At 58.2% G+C, this 16,928-nt stretch overlaps 1 protein-coding gene and 1 pseudogene across 2 annotated transcripts in view; one reads left to right on the forward strand and one right to left on the reverse strand.

Annotated features, from left to right (window-relative positions):
* The window catches only part of LOC307097903 (ribosomal RNA processing protein 36 homolog), a 415,062-nt pseudogene that overhangs the window by 266,484 nt on the left and 131,650 nt on the right, over positions 1-16,928 (reverse strand). The gene's annotated exons all lie outside the window — the stretch shown is intronic.
* ITPKA (inositol-trisphosphate 3-kinase A) lies at positions 88-9,451 on the forward strand. Its single transcript, XM_079767640.1, has 7 exons — positions 88-651; positions 7,337-7,433; positions 7,515-7,731; positions 7,855-8,059; positions 8,295-8,396; positions 8,684-8,755; positions 8,868-9,451. The coding sequence occupies exons 1-7, from the start codon at positions 163-165 to the stop codon at positions 9,069-9,071; spliced, it is 1,386 nt and encodes a 461-aa protein (XP_079623766.1). The 5' UTR covers positions 88-162; the 3' UTR covers positions 9,072-9,451.

A 16,928-nucleotide genomic window follows, 5' to 3' on the forward strand; every position in this document is an offset into this window, starting at 1 on the left:
TGAAAGTGAAAGAAGGGGGCGGGGGGCGCGGCCGAGGCGGGGCCCGGGCGGGCGGCGGCGCAGGCTCCGCCTCGGGGCAGGCTCCCGCCCGGGGCGCCAAGCGTCTCCAGTCCCCGCCGCGTCGCGGGCTGGTGGGCTCCGCGGCGGATCTGGTGCGGGGAAATGACCCTGCCCGGGGGCCCGACGGGCATGGCGAGGCCGGGAGGCGGGGGGCCCTGCAGCCCCGGGCTGGAGCGGGCCCCGCGCCGGAGTGTCGGGGAGCTGCGCCTGCTGTTCGAGGCGCGCTGCGCCGCGGTCGCCGCCGCCGCCGCCGCCGGGGAGCCCCGGGCCCGCGGGGCCAAACGGCGTGGGGGACAAGTCCCCAACGGGCTTCCGCGCGCTCCCCCGGCCCCGGTGATCCCGCAGCTGACGGTGACCGCCGAGGAGCCAGACGTGCCCCCGGCCAGCCCCGGGCCGCCCGAGCCGGAGGGCGGCTGGCTCCCGGCCGCGGGCTCCTCGCACCTGCAGCAGCCGCGCCGCCTCTCCACCTCGTCGCTTTCCTCCACCGGCTCCTCGTCGCTGCCGGAGGACTCGGAGGATGATCTGCTGAGCGACAGCGAGAGCCGGAGCCGCGGCAATGTGCAGCTGGAAGCGGGCGAGGACGTGGGTCAGGTACGGGCCGCGGGGGCGGGGCCGGGGCCGGGCGCGGGGGACCCAGCCCCGAGCTCCCTGAGGTCCGACTCCGGCCGCAAGGTCCCTCCGCCCAGGGCCGGGCTCTCACTGCCCGGGGGGCTTCGGGGCCGGAGGGAGGCCTCCGGCGGGCCTCCCGCCTTGGCCACTGTTACCCCTTTTCCCCGGGAGGTTCGCGGGCCGGGCCCCGGGGCGTCTAAGAAGGCGAGCGAGGAGGAGTCCGCGCGCGGCCTCGGGGACCGGGTGGGGTGGGGAGCGGGGGAGCGGGACCTGCCGGCTGCGGGGTGGGACTGAGAGATCGGAGGCGTTGGCTTGCCCCGCGAACTCTCGGGGAGAGAGGGCCGCACGAGTCGCTCCATCTCGCCGCCCCCTCTCCCGCGCCGCGGCCCCGCCCCCGCCGTTGCCACGGTTTCCCGCTCCTGAGTGGGAGTGGAGCGGCGCTCAGGCTCAGCTCGGGAACCGCGCCGTCTGCTCCCGGCGCCCGCACAAGGCGTGGACGCGGGGAAGGAGGCGCGCAGGGCGGGGAGCTCTGCAGACTGCGGAGCCCCGGTTCCCGGCTACCGATTACGGCCGAGGGGGGGTAAACTGAGGCCGAAAGGGCGTGATCAGCCTGTGAGTCGCCGCCTCTCGTGTCAGAGGCCTGGTTTGACCCCCGAAAATCCCGGCCAGGGTGCGGTGAAGTCATCCGGGGTGCCTGCCCCGGAGGGGTGTGCCGCGCCCAGAAGAGCCGCCCTGAGCCCCTTGTTTAAACGAAGGCCAAATACTTTAAATAGCTCCCGGCCGGTGCTAAGGAGCTGCTCCAGATCCACGTTATGCAAGTGTCCCTGGAGCGGAGGGAGAGGCGAAGGGCGCCCCGCGGGCTCCCCAGAAGGGCGGTGTGAGCCGCGGACGCGCCCGGGTGGCCTGGGCGCAGCGGGGAGAGCGCGGGGGCGCGGCCGGGCCTGCCTACCCGCTCGGATTGGAAGAGGCGGGGAGACTCTGACGACCTGCACTGGACCGGTGACTCAGTGACCCCCTGAGACGTACATTTCCCAGAGGGCGGCACGGTTTGTGACACAAAATAAAAAACAAAAAAAGTCTCATAGAATAGGAGCACACCCGCTGCCGGGTAGGTGCGGGGAGCCCCTCTCCGCTCCCGGGAGTAAGGGGGCCCCTGACCCCGGATAGTTCCTGGTGCAACCCCGGCCCCAGCAGGGAGGCGGTGCCGCCGAGGGCGTCCAGGGAGGCGGACTGGGGGGCAGGGGGAGGTCTCCTGGGCCCCGGCTCCCCCGCTCCATCTCTGACAGCTGAGAGGCGGCCCGGGGGGAGGGCCCACGAGGGCAGCCCCCGGTTCTCCCTAACGTCCGTGGGCGGAGGCGGGCCCGCGGCCCCCGCCCGGGAGCCCCGTGGGCATCGGCGGCGGCCAGCACGCGGGAGCGGTCGCAGCTGCGCCCTGGTGCCTCCGGCCGGCCTCTCCCCACCCCGGGCCGCGCCGGCCCGAGCGGAGCGGCAGCAGATGGCCTCTCGAAGGCCCTTCCAGCTCCAAGGCTGCGTCTCTCGGGCCTTCCCAACCCCCAGCCCAGCCCGCCGGGGCCTCCCCGAAGGCAAACAGCCACGGCGGCGGCAGATAAGCCGGGAACTGTTGACAGAGGCCTCCTGCGTCCGCGTGGAAGGGCCCGGCGCGGACTTTGCCTCGCGGCCGGTGGGGAGCGGCACAGCGCGCCCGCCGGGCTGCCTTTGGCTTCCCCAGCAGGAAGCAGAGCCCACCAGCTGGCTGGCCTTCAGGATGCACCGGGGAGAAGGGCTCGGTGGGGGCGCTTAGGAGCTCCCGGGCGGGCGCCAGCCCCTTGCAGTCAGGCCTGGGCAGATAACCGGAGTAGCCAGAGCAGAAGGAGGCCTGGAAGACTCTACCTTGCCTCTGCCTGGCACACGCGTCCTTCCCCTTCTCCTCCTAGGATCCCCCAAGAGCCTGGAGCCTTGCTCCCCGCAGGGTAGTTGGGGCTGGACAGCCTCCCTCCCTCCCTGGGCCTTTCCTCCGGTACAGGGAAAAGTCAGTCGTGGGCAGGGAAACGTATACAGGCGAGGGAAGGGGGAGTTAGGGGCCTACCCCCAAGGGCAGCTGCCCTGAGTGTCTGTATTCTTAGGCCTTCCCTGTCTCTTAACACAATTTTGGGGTGTTGCTCTAGCAGAAGAGAGGATGTTTGGCTCCCGTTCATTTGTTTCTCTTCTCTCAGTGCTCCAGGATCGGTAAGGAGACCTGGATGCCATCCTGTCCTGGACCCAGAACTCCCACACTTCACTTTTCACTAATTATAGAGCAGAATTTAGGTTAACTGGCTTCCTTTTTATAAAGTAAATGCCCTGGGGAAGGTGAAGTCGTGGGTCACTTATACCTTAGTGCAAATGATTTTATAAATTTAAACTGATTGCTTTCACCACCACCACCATTACCACCACCACAGGGAGTGCTAGTTTGATAGGACAGTGCAGTATGGGGAGGGGGTTGGGCTGGTAGAGAGCTTCAGCCAATGACTGAATGGCTGGAGGCAGGGAGTATGGGGATGAGTCCCAAAGGCAGAGCAAAGGGTCCATTCTGGCAGAAGATACACTGAGTAGCTGATCTGACATAAGAAGCAGGAATCCTCCGGGCTTCCACACAGAGCTTAGATAAAGGCCAGTTAGAGGCTTGTGTCTAGCAAAGCCCTGCCCAGAGAGAGAAGCTCCTAGTCCAGCTCCAGGAGTGAGGAATTGTCAGAGGGTCCTCCTGTGACTTCCTTAAAGACACATGGGTCAGCTCTCAGGGGCTTTTTGCCCCAAGATGAGTTGGTTTCCCAGTCTTCTGTGGGGAGTAGGCTGGGCCAGAGGATGGGGCTTTGGCCCTCTTTTCAGGTAGATTTCACTTTGTGACATAATAAATCTGCTTTCTGAGATACATACAATAAAAGCCTAACCTGCTAAAAAATATCTTCCCTGCTGTTGTTCCTGTGCCCAAATCATCACCCACCCACCAAAGAATGTTTCACACGCATCTTTTAAAAAATATATTTTTATTAATTTCAGAGAGGAAGGGCAAGGGAGAAATAGAAACATCAATGATGAGAGAGAACCATTGATTGGCTGCTTCCTGCAGACCCTCTACTGGGGCTCAAGCCCACAAACTGGCATGTACCCTGACTGGGAGTCAAACCTGTGACCTCCTGGTTCATATGTTGACGCTCAACCACTGAGCCATTCCATCAGGGCAGGATACGTTTTTAGTGATTTTTGAGAGAGAGAGAGAGAGAGAGAGAGAGAGAGAGAGAGAGAGAGAAACATGGATGTGAGAAAGAAACACTGACAGGTTGCCTCCTGTATGCACCCTGACTGGGGATCAAACCTGCAACCTTTTGGTGTATGTGATGATGCTACAACCAACTGAGCCACCTGGCCAGGGCAGACATATGCATCTTTATATGCATTATGTCCTGGGGGAGGTACCAGGTAGTTCCTTAAGATGGAAGACGGCAATGAGCTCCATGACACTTGTATCAACGCCTTCCATGTTTGAACATATCCATTACTGGCAGGGAAGCTAAATCCTGTCATACCACCTCAGGAGGTGGTTGGGAGGGCTCAGATGACATACTAGGTATTAAAGCCCTTTGTAACCTGCATGACTAGAACCAGCCTTTGTCCTTGCTGCTCTCAGCTGACATGATCCTCTCAAACTTGTGGTGGTAAGGGTAGATGATGCCCCAATTTTACATCATCTTGGGAGCAAGTTGATGCTGTGTTATCACATATCAAGTGGCAATAGTCCTGGACTGCAGGTGCTAAACCCTTTTCTACCAGGTCTACCTCTGTCTATCTTCAGCCCCACTCACTGCTCCCACATGATTGCAGAAGAAAGAATAATGCAGTTCTCCCATCTCATTTGACCCAAGGCTGATTCCCTCTTCTACTGGGGCGGCTACAGAAATAGTTGTTCCCTCTGATTAACTCCATTCTGGTCCCACTGTCCCCCACCGTCTGCCAGTAGGCCCCTAAAGCTGCCTCAAGCCCCACAAGTAACCTCATTCCTTTGATTGAAGGTATCCAGCCAACAGAGAGGGGTCTCCAGGCAGATCTCAGTGTTTCCCCAGTGATCAAAACACACCACTTTGGCCCTAACCGGTTTGGCTCAGTGGATAGAGCATCGGCCTGTGGACTGAAAGGTCCCAGGTTCTATTCCAGTCAAGGGCATGTACCTTGGTTGCGGGCACGTCCCCAGTAGGAGGTGTGCAGGAGGCAGCTGATTGATGTTTCTGACTCTCTATCCCTCTCCCTTCCTCTCTGTAAAAAATCAATAAAATATATTTTTTAAAAATAGCAATACTGCCACCACCTCATGCACTTGCTGTCCGTCCGTGTGCATCATTATCATGATTCTCAAACTGAGAGTGGGAGAAGAGGGTATAGGGTGGTGCCGCTGAATACACATGGCACATACATCTTCCTGGAATTTTATTTGAAGATTTGGAGGTGGGAGAGTTTATAATAAAACTTGGATTGTTATGCAGCATAATGCAAGCCTTGTAGGCATTTAAAGAGTGAGCAAGGAGGTTTGAAAGAGCTGTCATGCTTCTAGTGGGTTGCTTCTGGCTACACCCCTAGATCCCTGGGGATTGGACACGTGATCACACCCCAATGTGCCGTGTAGGGACTGCGGCAGGAAAGCAGTAGCAATGCTGTCTTGTGGAGGCTGGGAAGTGCCTGGCTTACAGTAGGCGGTCAGTAGATGGTGGCTTGTGTCATGGCAGCAGCTATATCTTCCCAGAGGAAACAGGCTCACACAGATGAAGTTCTCGCTTGGACTCAGCTAGACCATGACAGAGCCAGGACTGGAACCAACTCCTGACTCCCCATCCCGTGCTCTGTCACTAACCCCCATCTCCTCCACATGGGAAAGGGCTCCATGGTCAGCAGCCTTCCCCTACTTAGACCACTACCCCAGTTCTCCCTCTCCCTCTGAGAACTCTCTCTAGTCAGGGAGGCTGGGTTCCTGGGTTCCAGCCCTGTGGGAGCACACATGTGTAACTCATCTAAAAGCAGGCACCCCTGGGAGGAGGCAGCAGACACACAGTTTGGATGAGCAAACCTGTGCTGCGCTACAAACCTGTGGACATAGGAATGATGGGTTTTGGGTGGGAAGAGGAAAGGTCCAGAGTATGAGACGCTCTCAGGATTGGGTGGAGGCCAGAAGCAGTGGTCATGAGGCAGGAGGTTCATCAAAACCCACATTCCCCTCTCAGTTTCATCGAAGATAACAGACCCTCAGCTCTGTATTGCATTTTCAAAGCTCAGGTTTCTAGGTCCAGATGAGGACCAAGGGTGCCCTGGTCTTGCTAACTGGTGAGGGGTGATATGGCATCCAGGGATAGCAGATGATTTGGGGAAACCTCAAGCCATTATTTCTTCAGACCCAGCCAGGCTGGCCTCCCTGCCCTGGGCCTTTGTCAAGATTTGTTTCTGTGTTTGTCTCCCTAAATGAGAGGAACCTATGGTCCCAAAGTGAATGAATCAACAGTCCATATTTTGGGCGTGCTCTCTCCTTCCTCCTCCTCTTCCCCCACAGGCAGCGTGCATCTCCTAGACTCTAAGGGACCCATGAGACTTGCCACCAGGGGAGTAATGGGCAGCAGCATCTCATCAGGGACTAATGCCTGAACCTGTCCCCAAGGTGCCCTTTTCTCTGACTCTCAAGTGAGCTGACAGCAGCTCCATCTTGGCTCACTTTTTCGCCATACCATTTCTAGCGAACCAAAGCAGCCTCTTTCCTGTTGCTCCTTCTATCTGTCCTAGGCCCTTCCTTGTTTCACTGTCCCCAGCTTTAATAAACATATTCTCAAAATGAGTTTAAAAAGCAATCCAGTCCAGCTCAGTGGTTGAGCATCAACCTATGAACCAGGAGGTCACGGTGTGATTCCAGGGAACATGCCTGGATTGCGGGCTTCATCCCCAGTAGGGGGCGTGCAGGAGGCAGCCGATCAATGATTTTCATCATTAATGTTTCCATCTCTCCCTCTCCCTTCTTCTCTGAAATCAATAAAAATATATTTAAAAAAACAATCCATATTTGTCCAGCTTCTACTTCATGCCAAGAAATGAGGTTAGGGGAGAAAGAGCCTGTCACTTTCAAGCCTCATTTACTACTCACAACACAGTGCGAGCAGTTATTTCCCCATTTTACAGATGAAGAAACTGATGCTCAAAGGCTTGTTTCTCAGGCCCCCAAATGTCCTGACACGTTGGTAGAAATGCAAGTTTTTGGTCCTACCCCAAACTTACTCAGAATTTCCCTGTGGTAAACCCAAGAACCTGCATTTTTTAACAAGGGTGGCCATCAGTTGATTCTCACGCTCACAAAAACCTCCGACAGAGCAGTTTAATAACCTGCCCACACAGCTTTTGAGGGGCAGAACTGTAGTGCAGACCTGAGCCTTCTGACGCTAATTTCAGCACATTTGAGAAGCTGGATATCTGTCACCACCCTGTGTGTCTCAATGTCCACCACATAGGCGCACAATAAAGTCTCCTGAACAAATGAATGAATCCTGGGACCCTAGCTGCTCGCGGTGGGGCGGGGCTGGCTGAGTCCCGGTCCTGAGGAGGGAGGGCTTATGCATGGATGAGATGCTGGACCTGCGGGCTCCGACCGTGTTGCTTTCAGAAAAGCCACTGGCAGAAGATCCGGACCATGGTGAACATGCCCGTCATAAGCCCTTTCAAGCGGCGCTACGCCTGGGTGCAGCTGGCTGGGCACACCGGTGAGCGCGGGCAGGCGCGGGTGGGGAGGGGAGTTCTGGGGAGGGAGGGACCAGGCGGCGTTGACCGGTGCCCATCTGCAGGGAGTTTCAAGGCGGCGGGCGCCAGCGGGCTGATCCTGAAGCGCAGCTCCGAGCCGGAGCGCTACTGCCTGGCGCGGCTGATGGCCGACGCGCTGCGCGGCTGCGTGCCTGCCTTCCACGGCGTGGTGGAGCGCGACGGCGAGAGCTACCTGCAGCTGCAGGACCTGCTCGACGGCTTCGATGGGCCCTGCGTACTTGACTGCAAGATGGGCATCAGGTGCGTGAGCTCTGCCGGGCGGTGCGGGCACCATGGGGCGGGGGGCGGGGGGGGGCGCGGGGCGGTGCTCGACCAGTGCGGGGGTGAGTCCGCTCAAGCCCCGCCGCTGCCCCCGCCCCGTAGGACTTACCTGGAAGAGGAGCTGACCAAAGCCCGCGAACGGCCCAAGCTGCGGAAGGACATGTACAAGAAGATGCTGGCCGTGGACCCGGAGGCGCCCACGGAGGAGGAGCACGCGCAGCGCGCCGTCACCAAGCCGCGCTACATGCAGTGGCGGGAGGGCATCAGCTCCAGCACCACGCTCGGCTTCCGCATCGAGGGGATCAAGGTGGGCCAGGCTCGCTGTGCCCTGCGCAGCCCCGCCGCTCCCCCGCCCCGGCCCCACCCCGCGGGCTCAGACCTCCCAGGCGGCCCCCCACCCCCCGAATGAGCACCCTCCGGCGGCGGCCTCGCCGAGTCCCGGAGATACGTCTTCCGACGTCCGGGGAGATCCCGCTGCTCTCCCTGACCCCCTCCCCTCTGGCGGGTACGGGCCCTGACACCTCCTGTCCCACCTCCTTAAGAAAGCCGACGGATCCTGCAGCACAGACTTCAAGACCACGCGCAGCCGGGAGCAGGTGACTGGAGTCTTCCGGGAGTTCGTGCAAGGGGATGCGGAAGTGCTGGTGAGTGCCGCATCCCAGCGCCCCGAGCTGCTGGGGCGCCTGGCACCGGGGGGTGCCCCCAGGCCATCCTGTCTAGTGCCCTCGCCTCTGTGGCCCCTATGGTAGCATTTTATCACGCTGTGTTGTAATTTTTACGTTTCTTCCCTTCTGTTCTGCGCGCCACGTGAGGGCCTGTTTTTCCCTCCACGGTCTTTACCAAGCAGAGCATGAGTCCCGACCCCTGATGTTAGCAGAAGCTCAGTCAGTGTTTCGTTAACTTGCCCTCCTCCCTACCCTACCCCATCCAGAGGAGGTATCTGAACCGCCTGCAGCAGATCCGGGACACCTTGGAGGTCTCTGAGTTCTTTAGGAGGCACGAGGTAAGAGGGGGAGGGCCAGGTTCCTGGTCTGTGGTCCGTGCGGGCTGCGCGGGCGGAGGGTCGGGGGCTTCCCCCGAAAAGGGCCGTGGTCTGATCTTGTGGGTTTTGGCAGGTGATCGGCAGCTCCCTGCTTTTCGTACACGATCACTGCCATCGCGCGGGTGTGTGGCTCATCGACTTCGGCAAGACCACGCCCCTCCCTGACGGCCAGACCCTGGACCATCGGAGGCCCTGGGAGGAGGGCAACCGCGAGGACGGCTATTTGCTGGGGCTGGACAATCTCATTAGCATCCTGGCCAGCCTGGCCGAGAGATGAGGCTAGGCCCCTGTCCCCGCACAGACCCGCTGGTCTCGCAAATGGACCTGCAGCTTTGTTCCCGCTGTGCATGCTGGGAAAAGACAAACCCAGAGGTTGGGGTGGTTCATAAGGTCCTGTAGGACCAGGTGCCAACCACTGTGGGACGCACTGCAGGCACCAAGGCTGTTCCCCATACAAACCCAAGCGGTCCCAGAGCCGATGACACTAATTTAGGGGGTGGGGGTAGACTGTGACAATGGGCATCTTCCTGAGTCCAGTTATTCTGAGGGGGCGCTGTGCTTCTCCAGGGAGGTAAGATAATGAATTTTACTTCACAGGCACTAGATCTATTGATCTATCCTCCCCACACTACAATGGACTCCCCTCCCCAATAAAACTCAAAGACACCAGCTTCGGTGACTCAGACTTCATCTCCTCCCCCTTCTGGTCCCCTCTTTCTCAGTTCCCAGGCATCTCTAATGTCCACTCAGATCACTGGAGGATATGAGAAGAGTTCTTTTTAAAAAAGAAAATGCATTGATTGATTTGAGAGAAGGTGAGGAGGAGGAGGTTGAGGAGGAAGAGAGGGAGAGAGAGAGATTGTTTGTTGTTCCACCCATCCATTCTCATTGGTTGCTTCCTGTATGTGCCCTGACCAGGATCCAACCAGCAACCTTGGTGCATCAGGATGACACTCCAACCAGGGGAGCCACACTGGCCAGGGTGAGAAGAGCTCTTTATTGGAGCTATCTGTAGGGCTGTGCACTGCCCAGATGAAGGGTACTCATAGGGGGAGGGCAGTCCAGCAAAGGCTTCCTGCAGGAGGCAATTTCAACTGGCCACCCACATCGGGGAAAGCGGGTTGGCCTCTGCTCTAGTCCCAAAGTTCAAAGTTTGGGAGTGGCTAGGCTCTTCCCCAGGAGGCCTGGGTCTGGTTTCCAGGATGGAAAGTCCAGTGGTGCAGGCCAACCTTGAGACAGGCCCAAGCATGCAGTACAAACTGGGTGGAGGTGGGGGGAGCGGCTACTGGAATAACAAGCCACCTAGAAGCCTGGGGAGGAGTGCAGGGAGGAGCCACTGCTAGCACCAATGCCTATGTCCTCACTCTCAGGGACCCTGGGGGCCCAGCAGCTATAGATGGGATTCCAAGGGTTCCAAGGTTGGAGTCCTCTGGAATTGGGGGGCTTGAGGCCAGAGGGCAGCCAGCTCCCTTCCCAGCTCTTGAAGTTCTTCAGACTCAGTTCCTGGGCCTATGGGGATCTTAGACCCTCCAAAGACCTGCTCCCCAGCCCAGCAGCCCTTTCTCTTCCTGGGCCCTAGCTCCAGTGGCAGAGGTGAATTCAGCACATCAGGGCAAGGGAGCAGTGGGCCAGTGTTGTTTTATGGCCTCCCTCCTGACCCCCAAGACAGGATGGTCAGGGCAGGTCACGGACACACCTGAGTCCAGTATGGAAAATGCTCGAAGATGCTGGCAAAACTAGGGTGGAGTTCAAGCTGGTGCTGCCAACACTGGGTCATGATAGGATACCTGGGGAGAAGTAGGAGTTTGTGCTCAACCACGGCTGTGAAGGACCTCCTCAGAGGCCGTAGACAGATGCCCCTGGGAGGGGCTGGCCATCAGTCCAACTCTGGCCATGAAGTCTTACACCTCCTGGTTGGTGCCCAGGGCAGGGCATATAGCCCAGTGAGAAGATCTCCCAGAGCAGTACCCCAAAAGATCTGCATCATGAGTGGGGGAACCTAATGAAGCCCATCTGGCACAGCCTCCCTTTCCCTCACATGAGGTGGCCCAAGGCAGGGGAGGGGAGGGTGTGGTATCACCAAGAGTCTATCTTGGATGTGAAGATGCCCTCCAGGAAGGCCTCTGGGGCATCTACTTGACTGGCCGCAGAGCCTGGCAACCCTTTAGGTAATAACTGCCTCTGTTGGAGGGAGGAGGGGAGTGATGAGTTATTCAAATCACAGGGGGTGCTGGGAAACTCCCTTGAAGCAGCAGCCTTCCCCACCTGCCCAGGCCCCACACTTGTAGATATCTCTAGCCATCCAGAAGTCCCCCATCTTGGCCACTCAGCTGGGCCCACTGCAGCTCAGCAGACAGTTCCTGGCAGCAATGTCCCTGCAGAGCTGGGAGGACTGCCAGGACTCAGAGTCTCTTGCTCTGATCTACTTTCATACAAGTTATGTGGAAGGTCTCTTTCTTGGGGGGGGGGGGGGCAGTTGGGCTAAGTGCTCCCATGAACCAGTGTGACTCCTGACCTGCCAGCCAAGTGGATGCCCCAGAGGAAGATTTGCCTCCAGGTGGTGGCAGCCCTGGGCTATGTCCGGGCCAGCTGGAGCAGGTCCTGCATGGCCAGAGGTGACGGCTGGCCCTGGGTTGGGCAGAGGGTGCCTTTGCCCATGAGGGTTTGGCACACATGGACAGGGTCTTTAGAGGGACCTGGAGCGCTGGGAGAAGGATCTTAGTAGGTGTGGCGGGCTGGTGGGACACATATCCCATCACCAGCAGGGAGAGAGGGAGAGAAACCACGCTTTAGGCTCCACAAAACTGGAGGGGACCTCGGTGTCCCTAGACTTGCTACCTCTTAGCCCCATGGTGAAGAGAGGCCGTTCCTGCAGATTCTGGGTGCCTTCCCCACAACTCCCACATGGCCTCTGGCCCCAGGTGCACCGCCATGAGGAAATCCTGCTAGTCCTGAGGAGCCCCCCAGTTTGCTGAGGACACGCGACCCAGGGTGTCAGCAAGGACCCAAGGGTGTACCTACCCCGGTAGCCGCCGCCCCCCACTCCCAGCGGCCGGCTGCGGCCCAGACGAGCGAAGCCCAGGCCTCTGCGCAGCGCTGGCCGCCCCCTGCCCGCTCCCGCCGTGAGCGCCGGGCCTGGGAGCGGAGGCCCGCCCCGTCCCGCCGCCCCTTCGCCTGCGGAGAGACACAAGGTCGGCGGCCCAGCCCCCACCGGCCGCCCTCCTCCCCCGCTGCCCCGGGCTCCGTGGAGCGGCTCTCCGGTTTCTCGGGGGCGGCCGGAATCCAGCCTCGGTCCCGCCGCCTCCGCGGGCCGCCAGCAGCGGCGGCTGCAACTCGCCTGCGCGCAGCTCCGGCCGACGGCGCGTTCAGGGGCGGACCCGGCGCTGGGCGAGGCGCCCCCCGCCCCCCGCCCCCGGGCTGGGGTAAGGAAAGGGGCTCTGGAACCCCAGGGCGCTACGGAGAGCTCAAGTGTGCGCCCTCGGGAAAGGGCTTGGGTGCCCACGCTGAGCGCTGGGGCGGCAGCGCCGCCGGGAGCTGGCACGGACCCCAAGACGTAGGTGGTGTCCCCGCTCCGCCGCCGCCGCCCGCCCAGCGCCCAGACCCCGGACGCCTTCGGTCCCCTCTGCCCCGCGAGCTCCTCAGCGGCCGAGACTCCGAGGCGGACGGGCGGCTCTCCGGGCTCCCGGGCGGGCGCCGGCGCCGAAGCCTGAACCCGGAGGAGCGCTCCCTCCCTCCCAAGACCCAGCCCGCGCCCTGGCTCCGGAGCCGCCCGTTCCCAGCGGCCCCGCCAGCTCCGGGACAGGCGTCCTCTCCCTGCCGGCCCTCGAGGACGTGAAGCTGCTCCCGCCACCACGGGAGACACGGGAGACACGGCCGAGGGGGACGCCACGCACCGGGACGGCTAGTTCTTGGCGCCTCGGCCCCGCGGACAGAGGGCGCGGAGTCCCCGGCCCTCGCGTGGGTCCTGGGGCCGCCGCCCGGAGCAGAGGGCGGTGACAGAGACGGCTGCAGAGTTCCTATCCGCGGGGCTTAGAGGCCCGGCGGGTTCGGAAGAGAGGGGACCCGGGCTGACACACGGTGCAGTTAGATTGTGCGCCCGGCCCCGCCGCTGCCTGTGGGCCTCTGCTGGGCGGGAACAGGCTCTGGGGGTGGGTCACTGGTGGCCGCGGCCACCCGGCCCCGAGTTCCGCCGGATGAGGGGCAGTCCAGGTCGCGGGGCCCCGTCGCTGCAGAACCCCTAAGAGGCAATGTGGCGCGCACGTGCCCCCCCCCCCCCCCCCCGCCCAGGGTAACCCTCAGACGCACAGGTTCCCACCCACCTCTAGGCCTTCCCCGCAGCTCCCGGTCCCGCCCGGCCCGGCGCCGCCACCTCTGCTGCTGCCCGCGCTGTGTCTGCGGCCGCGCTGGCTGTCCGCTGGCCCCGCAGGTGGAGAACTGCCAAGGCCCTCGGTGCCTGGGAGCAGGGAGGGAGGGAAGGGCCACAGAGCACCTGCCGCTCCAGGGGGGATGGAGAGGAGGAAGGAGCCCGCAGCTCACCCGAGGGAATGGCGGAGGGGCTGGCTCCAAGCCGCTAGGCCAGCGGTGTCGCTGAAGTTCGTGTCCTGGGGGCTTGGAGGGGGGGGTGGGGGGTGGGGGGTGAGGATGGCAACAATGGAGCCTGGGACTAGGAGCTGGAGGAGAGAATGGCTCCTGAAAGGTGACAGGGAGACAGCGAGGTTGGGAGAAAGGGCAGAATGTTAATGGAGGACAGGAGATGGAGAGAAACTTCTCGCCCTGGCCGGTGGTTTAGTGGTTAGAGCGCCCGCCCACTGACCAAAGGGTCGCGGGTTCGATTCCCTGTCAAGGCAATGCAGGTTCGATCCCCGCCCCCGTTGGGGCGCGAGTGGTAGGCGTCTATATTTATATCCTGCTCTCTCTCTTTCTTTCCCTCTCTCTCCCCCGCTTCCACTCTAAAAATCAGTGCAAGAAATATCCTTGGGTGAGGATTAAAACAATAAAAACACTTCTCAATAGCCAGCCTTGCCCCTCGAGGCCACGCTCTTCACCCCACCAGCCAATGTACAGCCTGGAAGCCAGCCAACCCAACTTTGGTGGCCACCGCCCTGCGGGTGCCCACTGGTACCTCTGCACGTTTCTCCCCTTGAGCCCCTCCTAGTGAGTGACTTGGGAGTCGCACTCAGCTCGGTCCTGCGACCCCAGGACCTGTACCTCCTTCCCAAGCTGAGTGATCCGGACCCTAGGATTCATGCATGCACCGCACTCCCGGCCCACAAGGGTTTTTTTGTGTGTGTTTTTTAAAGTAATGAATGTCCCCTTTTACCTTTTTAAACATATTTTTATTGATTTCAGAGAGGAAGGGAGAAGGAGAGAGAGAGAGATAGGAACATCAATGATGAGAGAGAATCATTGATTGGCTGCCGCTTGCACACTCCCTACTGGGGATTGAACCCGCAACCCGGCCATGTGCCCCTGACAGGAATCAAACCCAGGACCCTTCAGTCCACAGGCCAATGCTCAACCCACTGAGCCAAACCGGCTAGGGTCCATAAGGGTTTGAGGCCTCTGAAGGAACCATTGGGAACAAGTCTGTGGAGTCTACCATCCCCAACCTAGGAAAATGCCTCTGGCCAGACAGTTCCCTGACTGCCAGAAAGCACTTACCCGCAGCTGAGAGCCATAGCAGCAGGGGGCAGGAGCAGCCATCACCTCTTCCCCCATGCATTTAGGGTTGCTGGCTCAGACCCAACCACAGTGTATAGGGCTAGATGTAGATACAACAGTGACTTAGTAACAGCTCCAGCTGTGCTTATAGGAGTGTCCAGCCACTGGCTAGTCACTACCTGGTCCTAAAGCTGACCTGGCCACCCCCAACTCACACCATGGGTAGTCAGAGAGGTCCCCAAGGTGGAAGAACCTTGAAAAGCCCCACACACAAAGGCTCTAACTCTCCAGCCACTGGTTGTCCCAGGGAATGGGGTGGCTATCATGTAAGGTCGAAAGTGTCCCCACCCTTTTGAAACAGGATCTTGAAAAAGTGGAGAACCACACCCCAGGCACCCCATAGGGGGCTTCTAGGCCTCTCAAGTCAGGAGCAGTGGGGTGTGTGTGCACACTTCATTGGTAGTGGCCACTGTGATAACATACGGGAAGTACATTTTTTTAAAAATATATCTTTATTGATTTCAGAGAGGGAGAGGGAAAGAGAAACATCAATGACGAGAGATAATCATTGATCGGCTGCCTCCTGCACATCCCCCACTGGGGATTAAGCCCGAAACGCAGGCACGTGCCCTTGACCGCAATCGGACCTGGGACCTCTGGGCATAGGCACCAGAGCTTTTACAAAATCACTGTTGTATCTACACCTAGCAGTATACACACATAGAATTGTACCAAGTACCTAACTACTATAGCTTCATTTTCCAGTGTTTTATATTAAATATATGCTTCAGCCTATAAAATTAGTACTTGGTGCAAAAGAGTGAGGAAGATACAAAACTGTCTGAAGGCTGAATGGCCCTCACCGTTGTAGGATGCCTTGTGATTTGCTGAGCAGTTTTCCTTCCTCTGACTTTTATAGATGGTGGGGAAATTGCCTCAGGACAGGTGTGACTACACCATCACCCATTGGCCAGAGAAGCTAGTACAGTACTAGCACTCATATCTGATGTCAGGATTCGGGCTTTCACACCATCACACTAAAGTTTTGCACAGAGTTAACACAGGTAATGGAATTGTATGAGGTGAACCGGAGAAGTAGATAGGTGTAGATACAACAGTGATTTTGTAAAAGCTCTGGTGCCTATGCCCTCTTTAACTGTAGATATTTTGCAGGCTGACGCTCTATCCACTGAGCCAAACCGGTTAGGGCAGAAGTGCTCCTTAAACTGCCCCAAGTAAAGCATCAACACTTGCCATTACTTGTGACTGTAAGACTGTACCTCACAACACCCTCAGAAACAAGGATCTCCGGTTCACCTCATACAATTCCATTACCTGTGTTAACTCTGTGCAAAACTTTAGTGTGATGGTGTGAAAGCCCGAATCCTGACATCAGATATGAGTGCTAGTACTGTACTAGCTTCTCTGGCCAATGGGTGATGGTGTAGTCACACCTGTCCTGAGGCAGTTTCCCCACCATCTATAAAAGTCAGAGGAAGGAAAACTGCTCAGCAAATCACAAGGCATCCTACAACAGTGAGGGCCATTCAGCCTTCAGACAGTTTTGTATCTTCCTCACTCTTTTGTACCAAGTACTAATTTTATAGGCTGAAGCATATATTTAATATAAAACACTGGAAAATGAAGCTATAGTAGTTAGGTACTTGGTACAATTCTATGAGTGTATACTGCTAGGTGTAGATACGACAGTGATTTTGTAAAAGCTCTGGTGCCTATGCCCTCTTTAACTGTAGATATTCCACTACGAGGTCACAGAATATCCTTTGTAAGGTCTCTGTAAGCCAATGGTTCTCAAGGGGGATGGAGCCTGGACAGCAGCATTAGCATCACCTGGGAACTTGTTAGAAATGCAAATGTCACCCTAGACCCGGCTCTCCAGCCACATGCGGCTCTTTGGCCCCTTGAGTGTGGCTCTTCCACAAAATACCATGGTCTGGGCGAGTCTATTTTGAAGAAGTGGCGTTAGAAGAAGTTTAAGTTTAAAAAATTTGGCTCTCAAAAGAAATTTCAATCGTTGTACTGTTGATATTTGGCTCTGTTGACTAATGAGTTTGCCGACCACTGCCCTAGACCTACTGAATCAGAAACACTGGTGTAAGGCCCAACAATCTGTTTTAACACATTCTCCAGGTGATTTTTGTCATATGGTAAGCTTAGGAATTACTGCAGATAAAGTGGTTGCTTAGTAAAACATATTGTTATAATACTGTGTTCAGCAACTCCATTTATGGGGAGTGGGTTCTACCTACTGACAGGGCACAACATACTCATTCTGATCACCTGTAAATACAACTATAAGTTATTCCACATAACAAATGACAGCTTGTGTTAGAAACTCTCTCAAAAGAAAGAGATGAACCAAGGAACCAGTTTGTTTTTTTGACCCACTCCTTCTCAGCTTTGCCTACCACCAATAAAGTCCATAACAGAAGGGGTGCTTGTAGAACAGTGT

Source organism: Cnephaeus nilssonii (assembly GCF_951640355.1).
Source record: "Cnephaeus nilssonii genome assembly, chromosome: 4".
Lineage (NCBI taxonomy): Eukaryota > Metazoa > Chordata > Mammalia > Chiroptera > Vespertilionidae > Cnephaeus > Cnephaeus nilssonii.

Bases quoted from the DNA above. Each gene is read 5' to 3' on its own strand.
- ITPKA (XM_079767640.1), top strand. From the start codon at position 163: ATGACCCTGCCCGGGGGCCCGACGGGCATGGCGAGGCCGGGAGGCGGG. The intron at 8,060-8,294 runs GTGGGCCAGGCT...CACCTCCTTAAG, and splicing joins TCCGCATCGAGGGGATCAAG to AAAGCCGACGGATCCTGCAG. The intron at 8,756-8,867 runs GTAAGAGGGGGA...GGGTTTTGGCAG, and splicing joins AGTTCTTTAGGAGGCACGAG to GTGATCGGCAGCTCCCTGCT.